The following is an 18528-nucleotide window of genomic DNA, read 5'->3' as shown; positions in this document are numbered from 1 at the left end:
TGTAACCTCTTTGGTATTGCGCAAACATGCATGGAATTATCACTTTTCCATAAATCACAATGGCAAGCTTGTACAACTAATCCAGAAGCTATAAACATTTTTATCCAACTTGATAGCATATTAGTTTGACATGCAAAGATCTCTTTATTAAACCCAAGTAATTTTATTTTATGGTAGCCTCCAACCTGATGACATGAACATTGATTTCTTAAGCTTCTCGTAATTGCCCCCCCCCCCCCAACTTCTCCTTCACCATTCCCCATTCTTGTTTCGCTCTCACACCTTCTCTTCATACCTGCCCATCGCCTGTCTCTGGTGCTCCTCCCTCTTCCCTTCCTTCCATGGTCTTCTGGTCGTCTCCCATCAGATTCACCCTTCTCCAGCCCGTTATCTCTTTCACCAATCGACTTCCCAGCTCTTTACTTCACCACCACCACCGGTTTCACCTATCACCTTGTACTTCTTCCTCCCCTCCCGCAGCTTCTTACTCTGACTCATTGCTCCTTCCTTTCCGGTCCTGAAGAAGGGTCCCGACCTGAAACGTTAATTGTTTATTCCCATCCACAGATGCTGCCTGACCTGATGAGTTCCTCCAGCATTTTGTATGTATTGCACTAGATTTCTAATTTCTGCAATACCTCTCATGTCTAACATTTTTCTAATTAAAGTGTTCTTTGGAAAGACAAATCCAAGAGTTTAATGCTGTGCATTTCTTCCAGGAGCAAGTCAAATAGGTAATATCCAAAAGTTGCAGATCCCTAACTGTGTTTGAAAGCAGCTTGAATGATTGAGTGAATTTGCATTCAGTACCTGACATCGATGCAAGCTCCCTGGGCATGAATCCTTCTGTACCAACTTGCTGCCAAGTACCAGAGGCAAAATTATATCGCCAGAGTTCACGGAAAAGTGGGTAGGCTTCATTCTCAGGACCGCCAGACTCTTCATAGTCTGGGTTGTAGCCTCCAAATACATAAAGGTTTGAATTATCTGCAACACAGCGGTGCCCACTTCGAGCAGGTGGAGCTACGTGACCTGGTGGAAAGGTGGTGGGGGAGCAGAAGATGAATAAGGAAAAATAAAATTTTAGCCATCTTGGCAAGATCTGCTCATGTAAATCATAGAAACATTACACAACTTTCAAAAATGTAAGCATCTTTAAAAAAATGCTATGTCTTTCACAATCTTAGAGGGGCTCAAAGTGATCACACAATTTTCATTTGGTTGCCTCATTTTCAAGCTCATTTCCTGCAAAGCAAATACAACATAAAATCTAAAAGGTATACAGGTATGTTAGTTTCAACTATGAACAGTGGGGGCTATAGACAGATAGAAAAAATGTTGCATCACTAGTACTAGCACTACCCTGGAAAGTGAAGGTGAAGCTGCTGGGGGTGGGGGGGCGGGTGATGAAAAGGATGCCGTAACACAGAAAATGTAGCAACCAATTGCTAAATTTCATACTAGCAATGTGCTTATGACCAAATAATCAGTGTTTACCGATGCTAGCAATGATATATACCAGCAATAACTTACTCTTCCAATAAAGCCATGTGATCTTTTATACCCATCGAAGGCTTGAAAGATGGCAGCACTCCTTAATACAACACCGAAGTGACAGCCTGGATTTGCTACTCAATTCTCCAGAGCACTTCTTGCATCCACTCCAAAATTCAAAGTGAACAGCAATACCAAATGAACGACCGCATCTTAAAATACAACATGTATGCAAATCCTACTTTAGAAAGGCCATACATCTGTGTGCAAACCAGCAAACCTCTGTGCTGCACTTCACAGAATAAAGCAAGCAAGCGTCTCAATAAATTTTCACAGTGACAGCACATATTTTCTGAAGTCATTGTTGCAAAAAAGAATTTAAATAAAAAATAAAAATCAGTATCAGTCCAAACTTTAATTCGCTCAAGGGTTTGCCTCCAGACAATTAGCTATTAATTTCCTTAGCACAGAGTGGTGAATTTGTGGAATTCATTGCCACAGGTGGCTGTGGAGGCCAAATCTTCAGGTATATTTAAGGAAGAGGCTGATAGATTCTTGATTATTCGGGACATGAAGTGATGCAGGGAGTAGGCGGGAGATAGTGTTAAGAGGGGAAATGGATCGGCTATGACGAAATGGCAGAGCAGACTTGATGGGCCAAATGACCCAATTCTGCTCCTATATGTTATAGACTTACTAAGTAATCAAGGAAAACAACGACACAAATGACTCATTAAAACAACTCATGTCATTAAGATTAATACAATGCATATTCATTGTATTGTTCCCTGAAAGCTGCATGCTAATTTCTGAGTAATGCCATACAAAGTTTGCTAGCACTCAGAAAGATTGACCCATTAGCCTCAAGTACATCAGAACTATGTAATTATTGATGGGATACTTCTACACCAAATCACTTACCCTAACCACAATAAAACAAGTAAGGAATGGAATGGGCATTTTCTATTTCAGAGGTACAATTCCCAAAGAAAGAAGAACTGCAATTATACCCAATGAGTAAACTGGCGAGGAAGATTATGCTTAATTAGAAATAATAATGTGGTTTAGAAATTACTAACAAAACATTCCAATATACAAATTATGCTAAGTTTTAAATCTTGGTTAGACCCCTTAGAATTCTGTGCACTTTGAGGTTCCTTTTATTATAACAATAAACAGTGCAGATGTTTGTATAATTGTTCAAAGATGGGAAAGGATAAAGCCTAATACTTTACTCTTACACAGAATTGTGTTTTTCAAAATAAAAGAAATTGTTCCTACTTGTGGAGTAAGAAAAATTTCAGGCCATTAAAACAAGTCAGTCATCAGGAGCACAGACTTCCTCATTAAGAGGCATAGGCCGAGTAGACAGTCATAGAATGCAGGGTGAAAAGTATAGACCATAAGACAAAGGAGCAGAAGTAGGCCATTCGGCCCATCGAGTCTGCTCCACCATTTTATCATGAACTGATCCATTTTCTCCTATTTAGTCCCACTCCCCTGCCTTCTCACCATAACCTTTGATGCCCTGGCTACTCAGATACCTATCAATCTCTGCCTTAAATACACCCAATGACTTGGCCTCCACTGCTGCCTGTGGCAACAAATTCCATAGATTCACCACCCTCTGACTAAAAAAATTTCTTCGCATTTCTGTTCTGAAAGGGCGCCCTTCAATCCTTAAGTCATGCCCTCTCGTACTAGACTCCCCCGTCATGGGAAACAACTTTGCTACATCCACTCTGTCCATGCCTTTTAACATTCGAAATGTTTCTATGAGGTCTCCCCTCATTCCTCTAAACTCCAAGGGATACAGCCCAAGAGTGGACAATATAGGGGGTGATATCAGAGGTACATTTTTTTTTAAAAAAGAGAGCGAGAGCAGTGAGTGTGTGGAACGCTCTGCCGGGGCGGTAGTAGAGGTAGGTACATTTGGGACATTTCAGAAACTCTTAGCTAGGCACATGGATGATAGAAAAATGGAGGACTTTGAAGGAGGGAAGGGCTAGATTGATCCTAGAGTGGGTTAAAAGGTGGGCACAAGATCTTGGACTGAAGGGCCTGTACTGTAATATTCAATGTTCTATGTTCTAAATGAATGCAGAGGAAATGCACAGTGGCAAGCAAGACATATAATACATATTATTAGCCTAAACATTCAGTGCCTAACATCCAAAACTGGCGGTAAACAATAGGTATATTCTTGCGTTAATGTAAGCAATAGAAATAATCACATCAAACTGAAGGGCAGCAAACAACCAATGAATGCAAAGCACATAGGACCAAGGCTTGGAATCAGAATCAGGTTTAATATCACAGGCTATTTCATGAAATTTGTTGCCCAAGAACAGCAGGGTCAGCTGCCTCAACTATCATCCAGCCGCACTCACATCTACGTGGTGAAGTGCTTTGAGAGGTTGGTCATGGCCAGAATCAAATCTTGACTAAGCAAGGACCTAGACCCACTGCAATTTGTCCACCGCACAATAGATCTTCAGCAGATACAACTTCACTGGCTCTTCTCTTGGCCCTGGACCACCTGGATAACAGCAACACCTACGTCAGGCTTCTGTTTATTGATTACAGCTCAGCATTCAACATCATCACACCCTCCAAATGAATCAACAAACTTCAAAAACTGGGCCTCTGTACCTCCCTCTGTAACTAGACCTTTGACTTCCTCACTGGGAAAACGCAGCATGTGCAAATCGGATATAATATCTCCTCCTCACTGACAATCAATACCTGCACACCTCATGGATGGGTGCTTAGCCCACTGGTCTACCTCTTCTACATCCATGATTGTGCAGCTAGGCTCAAATGGCCAATGCCAACTATCGTTAGCAGAATTTCAGATGGTGACAAGGAGGCGTACAGGAATGAGAATCATCAGCTAGTTGAGTGGTGTCACAACAATAACCTTACATTCAGTGTCAGTAAGACCAAAGAATTGGTTGTGGACTTAAGGAAAGGGCATCAAGGGAAACACACCAGTCCTCAAGCCTTGAAGAACTTGTTGGGTCAAGGAGCATCTGTGGTGACATTTTAGGTGAAATGTCCTGCTTGAGGTGCTAAGTTCTTCATTCTGTTTTTGTTGTGGTGCCTTTAAGGGTCATGGTATTAAAGGCACAGATAAAACTGGTTGTCATTGAGCCATTAAATTAGACCTGGACTTGTAATGATGCAAGATGCAATTAATTTCGTACTTTACAGCTGCCAGCCTGCCAACATGCCGCCTCCTGTTTGTGCAAGAATAGTAGCTTGAGGACTGGTGTTGGGGCCAAGGTTGAAGTGCTCTGCAGAGATGGTGCTCGGTGTCAGAGGGCTGGTCGGAGGCTCGAAGTTTTCGGACGGACTCAAGAGTCGGCTGTGGTCGGGTGCCTCCAGGTTGCTGCATCGGCAAGTTTGCAGCGCTGGAGGTTCATGACAGGAAGAGAGTTTCTCTTCCTTCTACCGTCTGCGTGAGATGATGGGACTTTCGACAGACTTTGAGACTTTTTTTTACCGTGCCCATGGTCTGTTCTTTATCAAATTACGGTATTGCTTTGCACTGTTGTAACTATATGTTATAATTATGTGGTTTTTGTCAGTTTTTTTAGTCTTCGTTTGTCTTGTGTTTCTGTGATATCATTCTGGAGGAACATTGTACCATTTCTTAATGCATGTATTACTAAATGACAATAAAAGAGAACTGCGTGTCCTCATAATCTAATCAAATCTAATCTCAGTTGGGTTTGTGAGGTGTGACCTGCCCTTCCTAAAGCCACATTGACTATCCCTAATCTGACTATGCTTTTTCAAATAAATTCCATTCCCAAGAGTACTCTCCAATAGTATGCCTACCACTGATGCAGGACTCACTGGTCTATAATTCTCAGGATTATCTCCATTACCTTTCCTGGGCAATGGAGTATTTGCCATCCTCCAATCCTTTGGCACCACTCCTGTGGTCAGAGAGGACACAAATATCTTCATTAACACCTCAGCAAATTCTTCTTTCACTTTCTGTAGTAACCTAGGGTACATCTTGTCTAGCCCTTGTGACTCATTTATCCTAATGATTTTCAGAAACTCCAACCCCATCTCTACATGTTCCAGCAGATTAGCCTGTTTGATACTAATCTCACATGTGTCAAGGTCCCCTCTCTGGTGAGCACAAAGCGAAGTATTCATTAAGGACCTTCTCTACCTGTTCTGCCTCTAGGCACATTTTCCCCTTTAAACCTGAGCACTCCTACTCTCACTTAAGTCATCCTCCTGTTCTTCACAGACATGCTGAATGCCTTGGAAGTTTCCTTAATCCTAATCCTTGATTAAATATTCCACCTGGAACATCTGGACAGTGAAGATGCATACATCAGGATGCTCTTCAATGACTACAGCTCAGCATTCAATACTATAATCTCCTTAAAACTAATCAATAAGCTTCAAGACCTTGTCATCAAAACCTCCTTGTTCCACTGGATTATTGATTTCCTCATCTGCAGACTCCAATCAGTTTGGATTGGCAAAAATATCTCATCTACAATCTCCACCAACACAGGTATACCACAAGGCTGTGTGTTTAGCAACCCCCCCCCCCAAACTCTACTCACTTTATAGTTATGACTGTGGGGTTGATCAAACTCCAATGCTACACTCAAATTGCTGACCACAACACTGTTGTTGGCCAAATCAAAGATGGAAATGAATCAGCATATAGGAGGGAGATTGAAAATCTGGTTGAGTGATGCCACAACAACCTATCAACAAGACAAAGGAGCTAATTATTGACTTTAGGAGGAGGAAACTGGAGGTCCATAAGCCAGTTCTTATCAGGGGGAATCAGAGGTGAAGATTTTAAATTCCTCAGTGTTATCATTTCAGAGGATCTGTCCAGGCTCCAGCACCTAAGTGCCATTACGAAGAAAGCACAGCAGTACCTCAACTTAGACACTTGCAAAGATTTGGCATGTCATCTAGAACTCTGACAAACTTCTACAGATGTATGGTAGACAGTATATTGACTGGTTGTATCATGGACTGGTATGGAAGCACCAATGACCTTTAATGGAAAATCCTACAAAAAGTAGGGAATTCAGCCCAGTCCATCACAGGTAAAGTCCTCCCCACCACTGAGCACATCTACACGGAGCGCTGTCACAGGAAAGCAGCATCCATCGTCAAGGACACCCATCATCCAGGCCATGTTCTCTTCTCTCTGCTGCCATCAGGAAGGTGGTACAGGAGCCTCAGGCCCCACACTACCAGGTTCAAGAACTTCTTACCCCTCAACCATCAGGCTCTTGAACCAGAGGGAATAACTTCACTCACTCTATCACTGAACTGTTCCCACAACCTATGGACTCAATTCCAAGGACTCATCATTTCACTTTCTAGATATTATTGCTTATGTATGTATTTATTTATTATTACTCTTTCTTCCCTTTTTGTATTTGCACAGCTTGTTGGCTTTGCACCTTGATTGTTTGCCTCTCCTGTTGGGGCAGTCTTTCATCGTGTTTCATGTATTTACTGCAAATCCCACAAGAAAATGAATCTCAGTTGTACAGTCCATGATGTAATACAAGATACCTTTGTTCACTTAAATGATTATTACAACCAGGGATTTTGATCAATTTAATTGAGAATTTTTATTTGTGAACCACATGTTCCTTTCCACCTCCCCCCCACCAGTAGGGCCCAAAAAAGCAGGGAAATTGTAAGCATGTAAAACTAAAAATTCAAAAAATAAAATGTCAGCAATTCAAAAGTATTCATCCCCCTTTGCTCAGTATTTCCTTGAGCCACCTCTCGTAGTTATTTTTTTTGGATCAGTCTCTACTAGCTTTGCACGACATGTTGGAACAAGATTTGCCCATTCCTCCTTGCAAAATTGGTCAAGCTGTGTCAGATCAGTTGGGGAGCAGCAGTGGCCAACAATCTTGAGGTTTTGCCAGAAATGTTCGATTGGGTTAAAGTCTGGACTCTGACTGGGCCACTCAAAGACATCAATTTTCTTCATTTGAAGACACTCAGTGCTTGCTCCAACAGTGTGCTTTGGGTTGTTGTCATGCTGAAAGACGAACCTTCTCTCCAGTTGAAGTTTTCTGGCAGAGGCTAACAGGTTTTTATCCAGGATCACCATATATTTTGCAGCATTCATCTTCTCATCAATCCTAACCAGATCATCCTTATAGCATGATGCTACTTCCACCATACTTTACAGGAAGGATGGTGTTACCTGGCTGATGTGCAGTTTTAGATTTACAACACATAGTGTTACAACGCTTAATGTTAATGGAAACATAGAAAATAGGTGCAAGAGTAGGCCATTCGGCCCCTCGAGCCTGCACCACCATTCAGTATGATCATGGCTGATCATCCAACTCAGAACCCTGTACCAGCCTTCTCTCCATAACCCCCCCCCCCCATCCCTTTAGCCACAAGGGCCATATCTAACTCTCTCTTAAATATAGCCAAAGAACTGGCCTCAACTGTCTCCTGTGGCAGAGAATTCCACAGATTCACCACTCTCTGTGTGAAGAAGTTTTTCCTAATCTCGGTCCTAAAAGGCTTCCCCTTTATCCTCAAACTGTGACCCCTCGTTCTGGACTTCCCCAACATCGGGAACAATCTTCCTGCATCTAGCCTGTCCAATCCCTTTAGAATTTTATATGTTTCAATCAGATCCCCCCTCAATCTTCTAAATTCCAGAGAGTACAAGCCTAGTCCATCCAGTCTTTCATCATATGAGTCCTGCCATCCCAGGAATCAATCTGGTGAACCTTCTTTGTACTCCCTCTATGGCAAGAATGTCTTTCCTCAGATTAGGGGACCAAAACTGCACACAATACTCCAGGTGTGGTCTCACCAAGGCCTTGTACAACTGCAGTAGTACCTCCCTGCTCCTGTACTTGAATCCTCTTGCTATGAATGCCAGCATACCATTCGCCTTTTTCACTGCCTGCTGTACCTGCATGCCCACTTTCAATGACTGGTGTACAATGACACCCAGGTCTCGTTGCACCTCCCCTTTTCCTAATCAGCCACCATTCAGATAATAATCTGTTTTCCTGTTTCTGCCACCAAAGTGGATAACCTCACATTTATCCACATCAAATTGCATCTACCATGAATTTGCCTACTCACCTAACCTATCCAAGTCAACCTGCATCCTCTTAGCATCCTCCTCACAACTAACATTGCCACCCAGCTTCGTGTCATCCACAAACTTGGAGATGCTGTATTTAATTCCTTCGTCTAAATCAGTAATATATATTGTAAACAACTGGGGTCCCAGCACTGAGCCTTGCGGTACCCCACTAGTCACTGCCCGCCATTCTGAAAAGGTCCCGTTTATTCCCACTCTTTGCTTTCTGTCTGCCAACTAATTCTCTATCCACATCAATACCATACCCCCAATACAGCGTGCTTTAAGTTTGCACACTAATCTCCTGAGTGGGACCTTGTCAAAAGCCTTTTGAAAATCCAAATATACCACATCCACTGGTTCTCCCCTATCCACTCTACTAGTTACATCCTCAAAAAATTCTATGAGATTCGTCAGACATGCTTTTCCTTTCACAAATCCATGCTGACTTTGTCCGATGATTTCACCGTTTTCCAAATGTGCTGTTATCACATCTTTGATAACTGACTCTAGCATTTTCCTCACCACCGATGTCAGGCTAACCAGTCTATAATTCCCTGGTTTTCCTCTCACTCCTTTTTTAAAAAGTGGGGTTACATTAGCCACCTTCCAATCCTCAGGAACTAATCCAGAATCTAAAGAGTTTTGAAAAATTATCACTAATACATCCACTATTTCTTGGGCTACTTCCTTAAGCACTCTGGAATGCAGACCATCTGGCCCTGGGGATTTATCTGCCTTTAATCCCTTCAATTTACCTAACACCACTTCCCTACTAACATGTATTTCCCTCAGTTCCTCCATCTCACTAGACCCTCAGTCCCCTACTATTTCCGGAAGATTATTTATGTCCTCCTTAGTGAAGACAGAACCAAGGTAGTTATTCAATTGGTCTGCCATGTCCTTGTTCCCCATGATCAATTCACCTGTTTCTGACTGTAAGGGATCTACATTAAGACCAAAAAGTTCCATTTTAGTCTCATCTGTCCCCAACACTTACGCCACATATTTATAGTATCTTCTATCTAAGTGATGCTTTGCAAAGTCTTTACAGGCAAGGATATGCTCTTTTTTTTTTTAAAAAAAGCCAGGGCTTCTTCTTTGCCACTTTTCCATAAATACCCCGCTTTTGCAAGGCCTTAAAGATTGTGCAGCCATGAATTTCATCTCCAGTTGCAGACACTGACTTCTGCAGCTCATTCAGCTTCTGCAGACTTTCCTACAAGTGCCATTCTTCTCCAGCAACTAAGTTTAGAGGGCAGCCTGAACTAGCCAGTGTAGGTGTGGATTCATATTTTCTCCCACTTTTTCACGATGGACTGCACTGAGTTCAGTGCCTTTGAGGTGGTCTTGTACGCTTCCCCAGATTTGAGCTTCTCCATTATCATTTCCCTCACTTCTTTTGAATACAGTACTCTTATCTTCATCTTGGTTTGGTCTGTTGAAAATATACCATACTGTTGGACCTCAGAGAGAGGGGATATTTATTCAGGTGATCCTCCAATTTTCTACAACAAATTGGGCAAGTTGGTAAGGTAATATTGCACCTGAGGAACATTAGCGTAGTAATTACAAAGGCGATGAATACTTTTTCAGCCTATTTTGGTTTTTAACTTTTAGTAAATTACTGACTGGCTATGGAAGTTTCTTTTGATTTAATATGATGCATAATGTTTTGTGGATTAGCTCAGAAAATCCTACTTCAATATTTTAATTTTGAAAATGAGACAGTAAAATGTGAAAATGGTTGTGGAGCTGAATACTTTTTTCAAGTCATTGTATGCATTCTGATAATTTTTTTGTGTTCGTCCATCGTCGACGCTGATGAGGACCTCAGCACCATTATGATGGTGTCAAGACTAGCATGTGATTTGGATTTAAGTGAGGGAGAGTTGTGCAGCGTCAGCCTCACCCTCTCTTTCCAATTCCCATCTGGATCCAGTGGCAAGACAGAGTCGAGACAGCTGGAGATGGGACTAGGCGCAGTGGATGACCAGGACGTCTTCTCTGTCCTGTCCTGCTCTACACGTTCCACGATGCTTGCAGAGACCACCTTCTTGACTGCTGGACTTTCCATTGGTCTCATCTGCTCAATCTGTCAGATTCTGATAATAAATTTCCATTGAACCTCAGACACCTGGAAACCACATTAACACTCCTGATGCCTGCTTAAAATGACAATAATCAGGAAATGATAACCGACTCACTTGTTCAAAGGGTTTGGGTAGTTAAAGCATTGTTGTCAGTTAAAGAACCAGTACCATCTGGATAACAAGATAATCGTTTAGTCTAGCACACATCAAAATATTAAATTTTTCACGTCTACACAGCTTTGGATTAAGTAGCTTCATTACAGAAGCTCTGCTCTTTGTGTACATCCCCGGCTTCTTGTTGAAAAAACATTGAACAGGCAAATTATTCATGATAAAGCATTCAAACATGAAATTTCTAGAAAACACAAATTTAAAACTCAAGGAAGCAATGAGTTAGAATTCAAGATGATCCAGGCAACACAGGGTGGTACTTGTGAAAGAGCCCATCCAACACAAAACACATTGAAATAATTCATTAATTGGTCTCAGCATCAAACAAATAAGTTTTAGGGGACAAAGAAGAGCAACATGTAGGGTCAATACAGATACTGGGCTTAATAACCCATTCTTTATCCTAAATGGGAATCTCCATACAGTCCATCTCTGGGTTATGAAAAGATTCTGTTTTTAAAAATGTTGAACACACAGTACAGTAGCTCAGTATGGTACGCATACTTCCAGGATATTGCAATGAACACCATCAAAAATACATGATTGACAAGAAATAATGACTAAAATTAGGGTGGGGAAAATAGTTAGCCCGCAGAAAAAGAATCTCAGGGTGGTATGTGGCAACATATATATACTCTGATAATAAATGTTACTTCGAACTTTGATAGTTCTGTTCTGCTATTTGTAGGAACATATTAAAGAAACGTAATAATATTATGGGGGCTTGATTGTATGTATGGATGTCCATGAGTCAGACATTATTAACCTAGAGGAAAATGCCAAGTGAAAATAGCGAGCTTGTTTTTTGGGGGTTGAACATTAATCACTGCTCAGGAATCGAGCCTGGCAGCTGGTTACATGCTCACTGTTTGCAGCAAACCTATTTTTCTTAAACTCTAGGCAGCTAAATATTTTCAGAAACGGCAAAGTACCTGACCTGAAGAACTTGCTGATTTAAATGATGCTCGTGGAAATTAAAAACGAATATATTTTAAATGTTTCCTTATATTTGAAGTCAGATACTCCACAGCCCTTTCCCCGATTCACCAAAAATTATGGTCCCAAAAATAAAGAGATAAATGAATAAATATTGCCGGAAGAGGATCAATTTTTTAGTTTTCGTTGCAGTCATCTCTAACACACTTACTAAACATAAAACAGATACAATTTATTACTGAAATATACAAGTTATAAAAACTTTCCAGCAGTAAGGAAGTAGCAGAGAGCATAAAGAAAAGAGGAAGCAGAAGTGGATTGACAGAAGACAAGTCTCATCAGCTACATACTGTGACATCTGCCATCTCCACCCACCTGTCTTTAAAAACCTGTAAGGAATCCTGAGACTGTGACAATGATGGGCGAAGAGTCTCCTAACGGGGAACCATCTGATTTTCTTCTGAGAGCCTGTCACCACAATTACCAGCAATGAGTCAGTCACACACAGCAACTTAAACAAAATGGGATCAAGACATACAAAACAAAGACAATGAGGTATATATGTTTTCAGCCATATATCTGCACTGTAAGCAATGGAAAATACTTTACCCACACCATTTCTTTGTCTGCACCTAACTTGATGGAGAAACCAAATGGAAATAGCATCAGGGGACACAGGAACACACTCTGAAAGGCTTTTTTAAAAAAATTACTATTAGATCTGCTCCTAAAGAAAGGAGGCAGAGGAATACAACTGACAGGAGTGATGGATCCAATGGTGATGTGCTGCAATCTTCAGTCATTTGAAATAATTGAAAAGAGCCCAAAGCCAGAACAAGTAGAAATTTTTTAAAAAACTATTCCAGAGAAGTGCTTCTTTTACATAACCTGAAGGGAGTTGCTTCCCAATTACAGGGAAAGTACAATCAATTCATGAGAACCCATCTCCTCAAACCCCAAATCACATTAGCACATAATGATAGTCTTTAAATCAACTTCCCCTTCACACTTTTGCCTGTTATTCAATGATTTGGTGAGCCACCGCTGGGGAATTGTTCTTCTGAATGATGCACCTGGGCCTGTTTAACCAGAGCAAAATGGCTACACCCTCAGGATGAGAGTTAGCTTGTGAATGTTATGATCACTTGCCTCATTCCATCTTAGTTACTACATGAAGACTGGTTTCAAAAGCCAGTCTTTTCCATAATGTTTTACTCTTAGATCTTTAATGAAAATAATTAGGAGCATCATGACAAAATACCTTTTTAGCAGGTTTATCTAACAACTACAGAGGTGAGAAAATGGATCGGGCACAGCCCTTTGCAGCAGTTTAATTTCCCTACTGACCAAGGCCAGCTCGAGAGTCTAAAACTCAACTTGTTTAACGTGACAAATTGTGCTTTTTCCATTAATGGATTCACAACGGTCCAGTCAACATCCACTAGGGAAAAATCTTAATGATCCATTTGCCATTATTCACACTGATTCTAGAGGCCAGGAATGAAATGAACAGCATGGAGTCGGTTCATGTTCTCCATCTATTTAAAGAAAATAGCAGCAGGTTTGCTGTTTCTCTTTTAGACTCATGTTACTAAAAATTATGTATAAAATGGAAAATAGCATGCTTATTTAAATGGTATTTGAATCTCAATAAAAGGTAGATTTGCGAAACCAAGGCTCCAGGGAAAATGGAATCTATTGACCTGAAACTAATCGATATTCTTCACCACAGTCATCACCTAACAATAGTCCAAAATAAGTCTGAAATAGTAGCACTGATGAGTTATTTAGCATGAATCATATGCAGCCAACAATGGAGCCAAATGTCTTGTCAATGTACACTTATTTGCATTGACTAGAAGTCACTGGACAGTGACAAACAAAGACCTTTGTCCTTTCCTATGTACAGAAAAGGAACCCAAGGGCTAATCAAGACACTTAAAATGGAATTAGCCACACCAGAAAATTCAATCTTCCTTGTGCTACTATTCCCAATTTTAACTTCAAATTGGGGGGAAATGGTTATCAATGGGGAGTGCTACATTTTGAAGGCACCTTTGCTTTTTGATAACTTATTGCTCTGATGCCTCATACACCCTCTTGCCAGGACAATGTTATTTCAAATGAAGCTATTCCATAACACTATTTCAAAAAAGAACAGGATACTTACAATAGCTGATAATTTTCTCACAACCAATGTGTTTAAATAAAAAGCTCTATCACATTATTGCTTGTTGTACCAGGTGTGCAAATTGGTTGGTTCATCTCCTACATCAGAGCAGTGTCTACTTCCCACCACAACCACTTCCCTGCTGAACTCAAGATTCTTGAGTGGCCGGAAAGTACTAATGACATTCTTGTGGAAGATATTAGGTAATTGTGGTGCACTAGAAAGAAAAATCAGGTTCATTATCCATATAAGCATTAGTGACTGAAAGCATTATCCTCCTGACATCCTTCAATTAACTTACAGCCATTAGCTCTGGCACATGACGAGACACCTGAAGAAAATCATATGCTCTTTTGGGTCCAATTAACATACGGCCCAAGCAAAGCGGTGAAAAACATATTTCCCTACACCCACACTTTTTTTTAAAAAACCTTCTCACACACATTATGCAAAAATCACAATGATTGAAATACTAAATAAATAAACAGCAAACAGCCAAGCTATCATTATGAAGACTGATCAGTATACTCTTCCTAACTTGTGCCATATTGATCAAACCCCAAGTCAGACAGTTCACTCTAAATAAAGTGAAAGTGCACAAAATATGGAAAGGAAAAGAGTCATACCTAGTAATGCTGCTTCTAAATCATAGTTGGGGAAAACAAACTACTCTAGGGCAATTTGGCTGGCAAAGTCTAAAGACTCATCGTGCTCCAGATGAAGAAATTTCCTCTCTTACCTGTCCGGACTCACTGCTTAAAATTTGCATCCCTCAATTTTGGATACTTTGGCCAGGAAGAATATCAATTCGACATTTAACGTCTCAAGGTCTCAGTTTTGAATGTTTTAATGAGATTACCTCTCATTCAGATAGGAGAATACAGGCGTAGTCCACTTATTAGAAACATAGAAAATAGGTGCATTCGGCCCTTCGAGCCTGCACCGCCATTCAGTATGATCATGGCTGATCATCCAACTCAGAACCCTGCACCAGCCTTCCCTCCATACCCCCTGATCCCTTTAGCCACAAGGGCCATATCTAACTCCCTCAAGCCTCATACAATATTCTAGCCAATTATTCTAGCCTCATACAATACACCCGCCTTCACTGCATTCCTTATTAGAAATATAACCTTCATGGAGCATGGAACTAGACATGTATATGTTAATCATCAGGTTTTCAAATGATTGAAGATTGGATTTTTACTCACACTTCTGCAACAAATACACCATTTCCCATTCTTATTGTTTCCTGAACAGATGGACTGTGTATATTTAGGAATTTTTTTTGAAGACGATCGAGGCGAAAAACCAGAAATTAAGAAACACATTGAAGGTCCAAGTATTTTAAAATCTGAAGTTCGTAATGCAATAAATAAGACGAAGGAAAGGAAAGGAAGCAGGTCCTGATGAATTAGTAATAGAACAAATTATCGCCCTTGAAGATTATGGAATTGAAAAACTTACTGATTTAATCAGTGAAATTTATGAGACAGGAATAATACCAGAAGAGATGAAAAAAATCAGTATTTATCACTCTTCCTAAGAATGCTGGAGCAATAGAATGTGAATTACATAGGACAATAAGTTTAATGAGTCATTTCACCAAGATACTTCTAAGAATTTTGATGACAAGAGCTAAAAGTAAGACACAAGCTGAAATAGACAAAGAACAATGTGGTTTTGTCAAAGGTACAAGAAACGCAATATTGGTGTTAAGGATACTATCAGAACGAGCTATTCAAGTGCAAAAAGATTTGTTTGTTTTACCAACTACACAAAAGCATTTGATAAAGTGAAGCACAATAAATTATTTGATATATTACAGGAAACTCCAGATCTAGATTCGAAAGATCTCCACCTAATCAGAAATCTGTACTGGGAACAAACTGCTGCTGTAAGAATAGATGGAGAAGTGAGTCAGCTTACGAAAATCAAGAGAGGCATTAGGCAAAGGTGTGTTTTCTCCCCTGATTTATTTAATGTGTACAGTGAAACAATTTTACAAAAAATAAGAGATATCTTGGGAATCAAAGTTGGCGGTGAAAACATCAATAATTTCAGATATGCAGATGACACTGTGTTAATTGCAAGTACGGAGGAAGAACTACAAAACTTAATTGATATAATCGTTGAAGAAAGTGCAAAAACGGGTCTATCTATCAATTGCAAAAAGACAGAATGCATGGTGATATCCAAAAAGAAGGAAAATCCTATATACAGGCTGAGAATAAATGGGGAAGACATAAAAGAAGTACAGAACTTTTGCTACTTAGGAAGCTGGGTGACATCAGATGGCAGGTGCAACTTGGACATCAAAAGAATAGGGATTGCAAAAGACACCTTTTTGAGAATGAACAGTATACTGACCAATACTAAACTAGGCATGACAACCCGCCTCACAGTACTGAAATGTTACATTTATCCAGTTATGTTATATGGCTCAGAATGTTGGACAATATCTAGTAACAGGAGGAAACGAATTGTAGCAGCAGAGATGTGGTTTTTGAGGAGGATGCAAAGAATATCATGGACAAAACGAATATCTAACGAGGATGTCATGAACAGAGCAAACACAAAAATAGAAATAATGTATGAGATCATGAAAAGGCAAAGTAACTTCTTTGGACATGGAATTAGCAAAGAGGAGTTCGAATGCACGGTAATTATGGGAAAGATTGAAGGGGAGAAAGCAAGAGGAAGACAATGACAAATGATGATGGAGACAGCAGCCAGAAAACTGGAAATGAATACCAATGAATTGATCCACTTGACCCGAAACAGGAGTGTGTGGGCCATGGCAGTCAAAGCTCAAACTGGGCACGGCACCTGATGATGATCGTTTCCTGAACAATAGCAAATTTCTGTTCTTTGTGTATAATGACATCTCAGCCCTTCTGAAAATGAACATCTTTCAATTTCACCAACTAAAATACTTTGCCTTTCTATCTTTATTTTTACCTCACACTTTCTATCTGTTACATCTCTATCGACTCACTTAGCTTACCACCCCCTCCCCACTGCCACCCCCCAAAGCCTCTCTACATCCTTCTCAGAGCCCATAAAGGTATCAAGTTGTGTACCGTCAGCAACTCCCCTCATTCAAATTCCTTTACGTGGGTAACAGCTGAGGTCCCAGCACTGTGGTAACTCGCTGGTCATACCTTCCTAATCTGAAACCAACTATATACAATATAGCAACTACAGTGAACCAGATGTTGAAGGGTGTGAGGAAAGAGAAGTGATGAAATTACTATTAGAAGGGAAAAGGTACTCAAAAAGCTGAAAGACCTAAGGGTACACAAGTCATCCGGACCAGATGAATTGCACCCTAAGGTTCTGAAAGAGGTAGCAATAGAGAATGTGGAGGCATTAGCAATGATCTTTCAAAAATCACTGGACTCTGGCATGGTGCCAGAGGACAGGAAAATTGCAAATGTCACTCCATTCTTTAAGAAAGGAGGAAGGCAGCAGAAAGGAAATTATAGACCAGTTAGCCTGATCTCAAAGGTTGGGAAGATGTTAGTAGGGTCAATTGTTAAAGATGAGGCTATGGAGTAGTTGGTGACACAGGACAAAATAGGATAAAGTCAGTATGGTTTCCTGAAGGGAAAATCTTGTCTGGCGAACCTGTTAGAATTCTTTGAGGAGGTTACATGTAGGATAGATAAAGAGGATGCAGTGAATGTTGTATATTTGGACTTTCAGAAGACTTCTGACAGGGTGCCACACACGAGTCTACTTAACAAGTTAAAAGCCCATGGTATTACAAGAAAGTTACTGGTATGGTTACAGCATTGGCTGATTGGTAGGAGGCAGCAAAGTGGGAATAAAAAGATCCTTTTCTGGATGGCTGCCAATGCTGGATGGCAGGAGTCGGCGTTGAGACCACTTCTTTTTATGCTGTATGTCAATGATTTGGGTGATGGAATAGGTGGCTTTATTGCCAAGTTTGCAGATGATACAAAGATTGGCAGAGGGGCACGTAGTGTTGCGGAGACAGATAGGATGCAGAAGGACTTAGGTTAGGAGAATGGGCAAGAAAGTGGCAAATGAAATACAATTTTAGAAAATGCAGGGTCATGCGCTTTGGTAGAAGAAATAAACGTGCAGACTATTTTCTAAAAGGGGAAAAAAATCCAAGAATCTGAGATGCAAAGGTACTTGGGAGTCTTTGTGCAGAACACCCTAAAGGTTAACTTGCAAGTAGAGTCAGTGGTGAGGGAGGCAAATGCAATGCATCAGAATCAGGTGTAATATCACCCGCACATGTCATGAAATTTGTTAACTTTGCAGCAACAGTTGAATGCAATACATAATATAAAAGATAAAAAATAACAAATGAATCAATTACAGTATATGTATATTGAACAGATTAAAAATTGTGCAAAAACAGAAATAATATATATTAAAAATGGTAGCGTTCACGGGTTCAATGTCCATTTAGGAATCAGATGGCAGAGGGGAAGAAGCTGTTCCTGAAACTCTGAGTGTGTGCCTTCAGGCCTTTGTACCTCCTACCGGATGGTGAT

The 18528-nt window shown here is 40.4% G+C and overlaps 1 protein-coding gene across 2 annotated transcripts in view; it reads right to left on the bottom strand.

Moving 5' to 3' along the window:
* The window catches only part of klhdc10 (kelch domain containing 10), a 52649-nt gene that overhangs the window by 24582 nt on the left and 9539 nt on the right, over positions 1–18528 (bottom strand). Inside the window, exons 2-3 of one of the 2 annotated variants that reach the window (XM_072241590.1) lie at positions 12202–12294; positions 811–1032 (exon numbers count right to left, since the gene is read on the bottom strand). In XM_072241590.1, coding sequence (XP_072097691.1) covers positions 811–1032; positions 12202–12294 — 315 coding nt within the window. The remainder of the gene's footprint in view (positions 1–810; positions 1033–12201; positions 12295–18528) is intronic. The other variant, XM_072241591.1, reaches the window with a different exon arrangement.

This window comes from Mobula birostris, chromosome 23, assembly GCF_030028105.1.
Source record: "Mobula birostris isolate sMobBir1 chromosome 23, sMobBir1.hap1, whole genome shotgun sequence".
Taxonomy (NCBI): domain Eukaryota; kingdom Metazoa; phylum Chordata; class Chondrichthyes; order Myliobatiformes; family Myliobatidae; genus Mobula; species Mobula birostris.
This window is presented reverse-complemented; position numbering and strand designations above follow the sequence as displayed.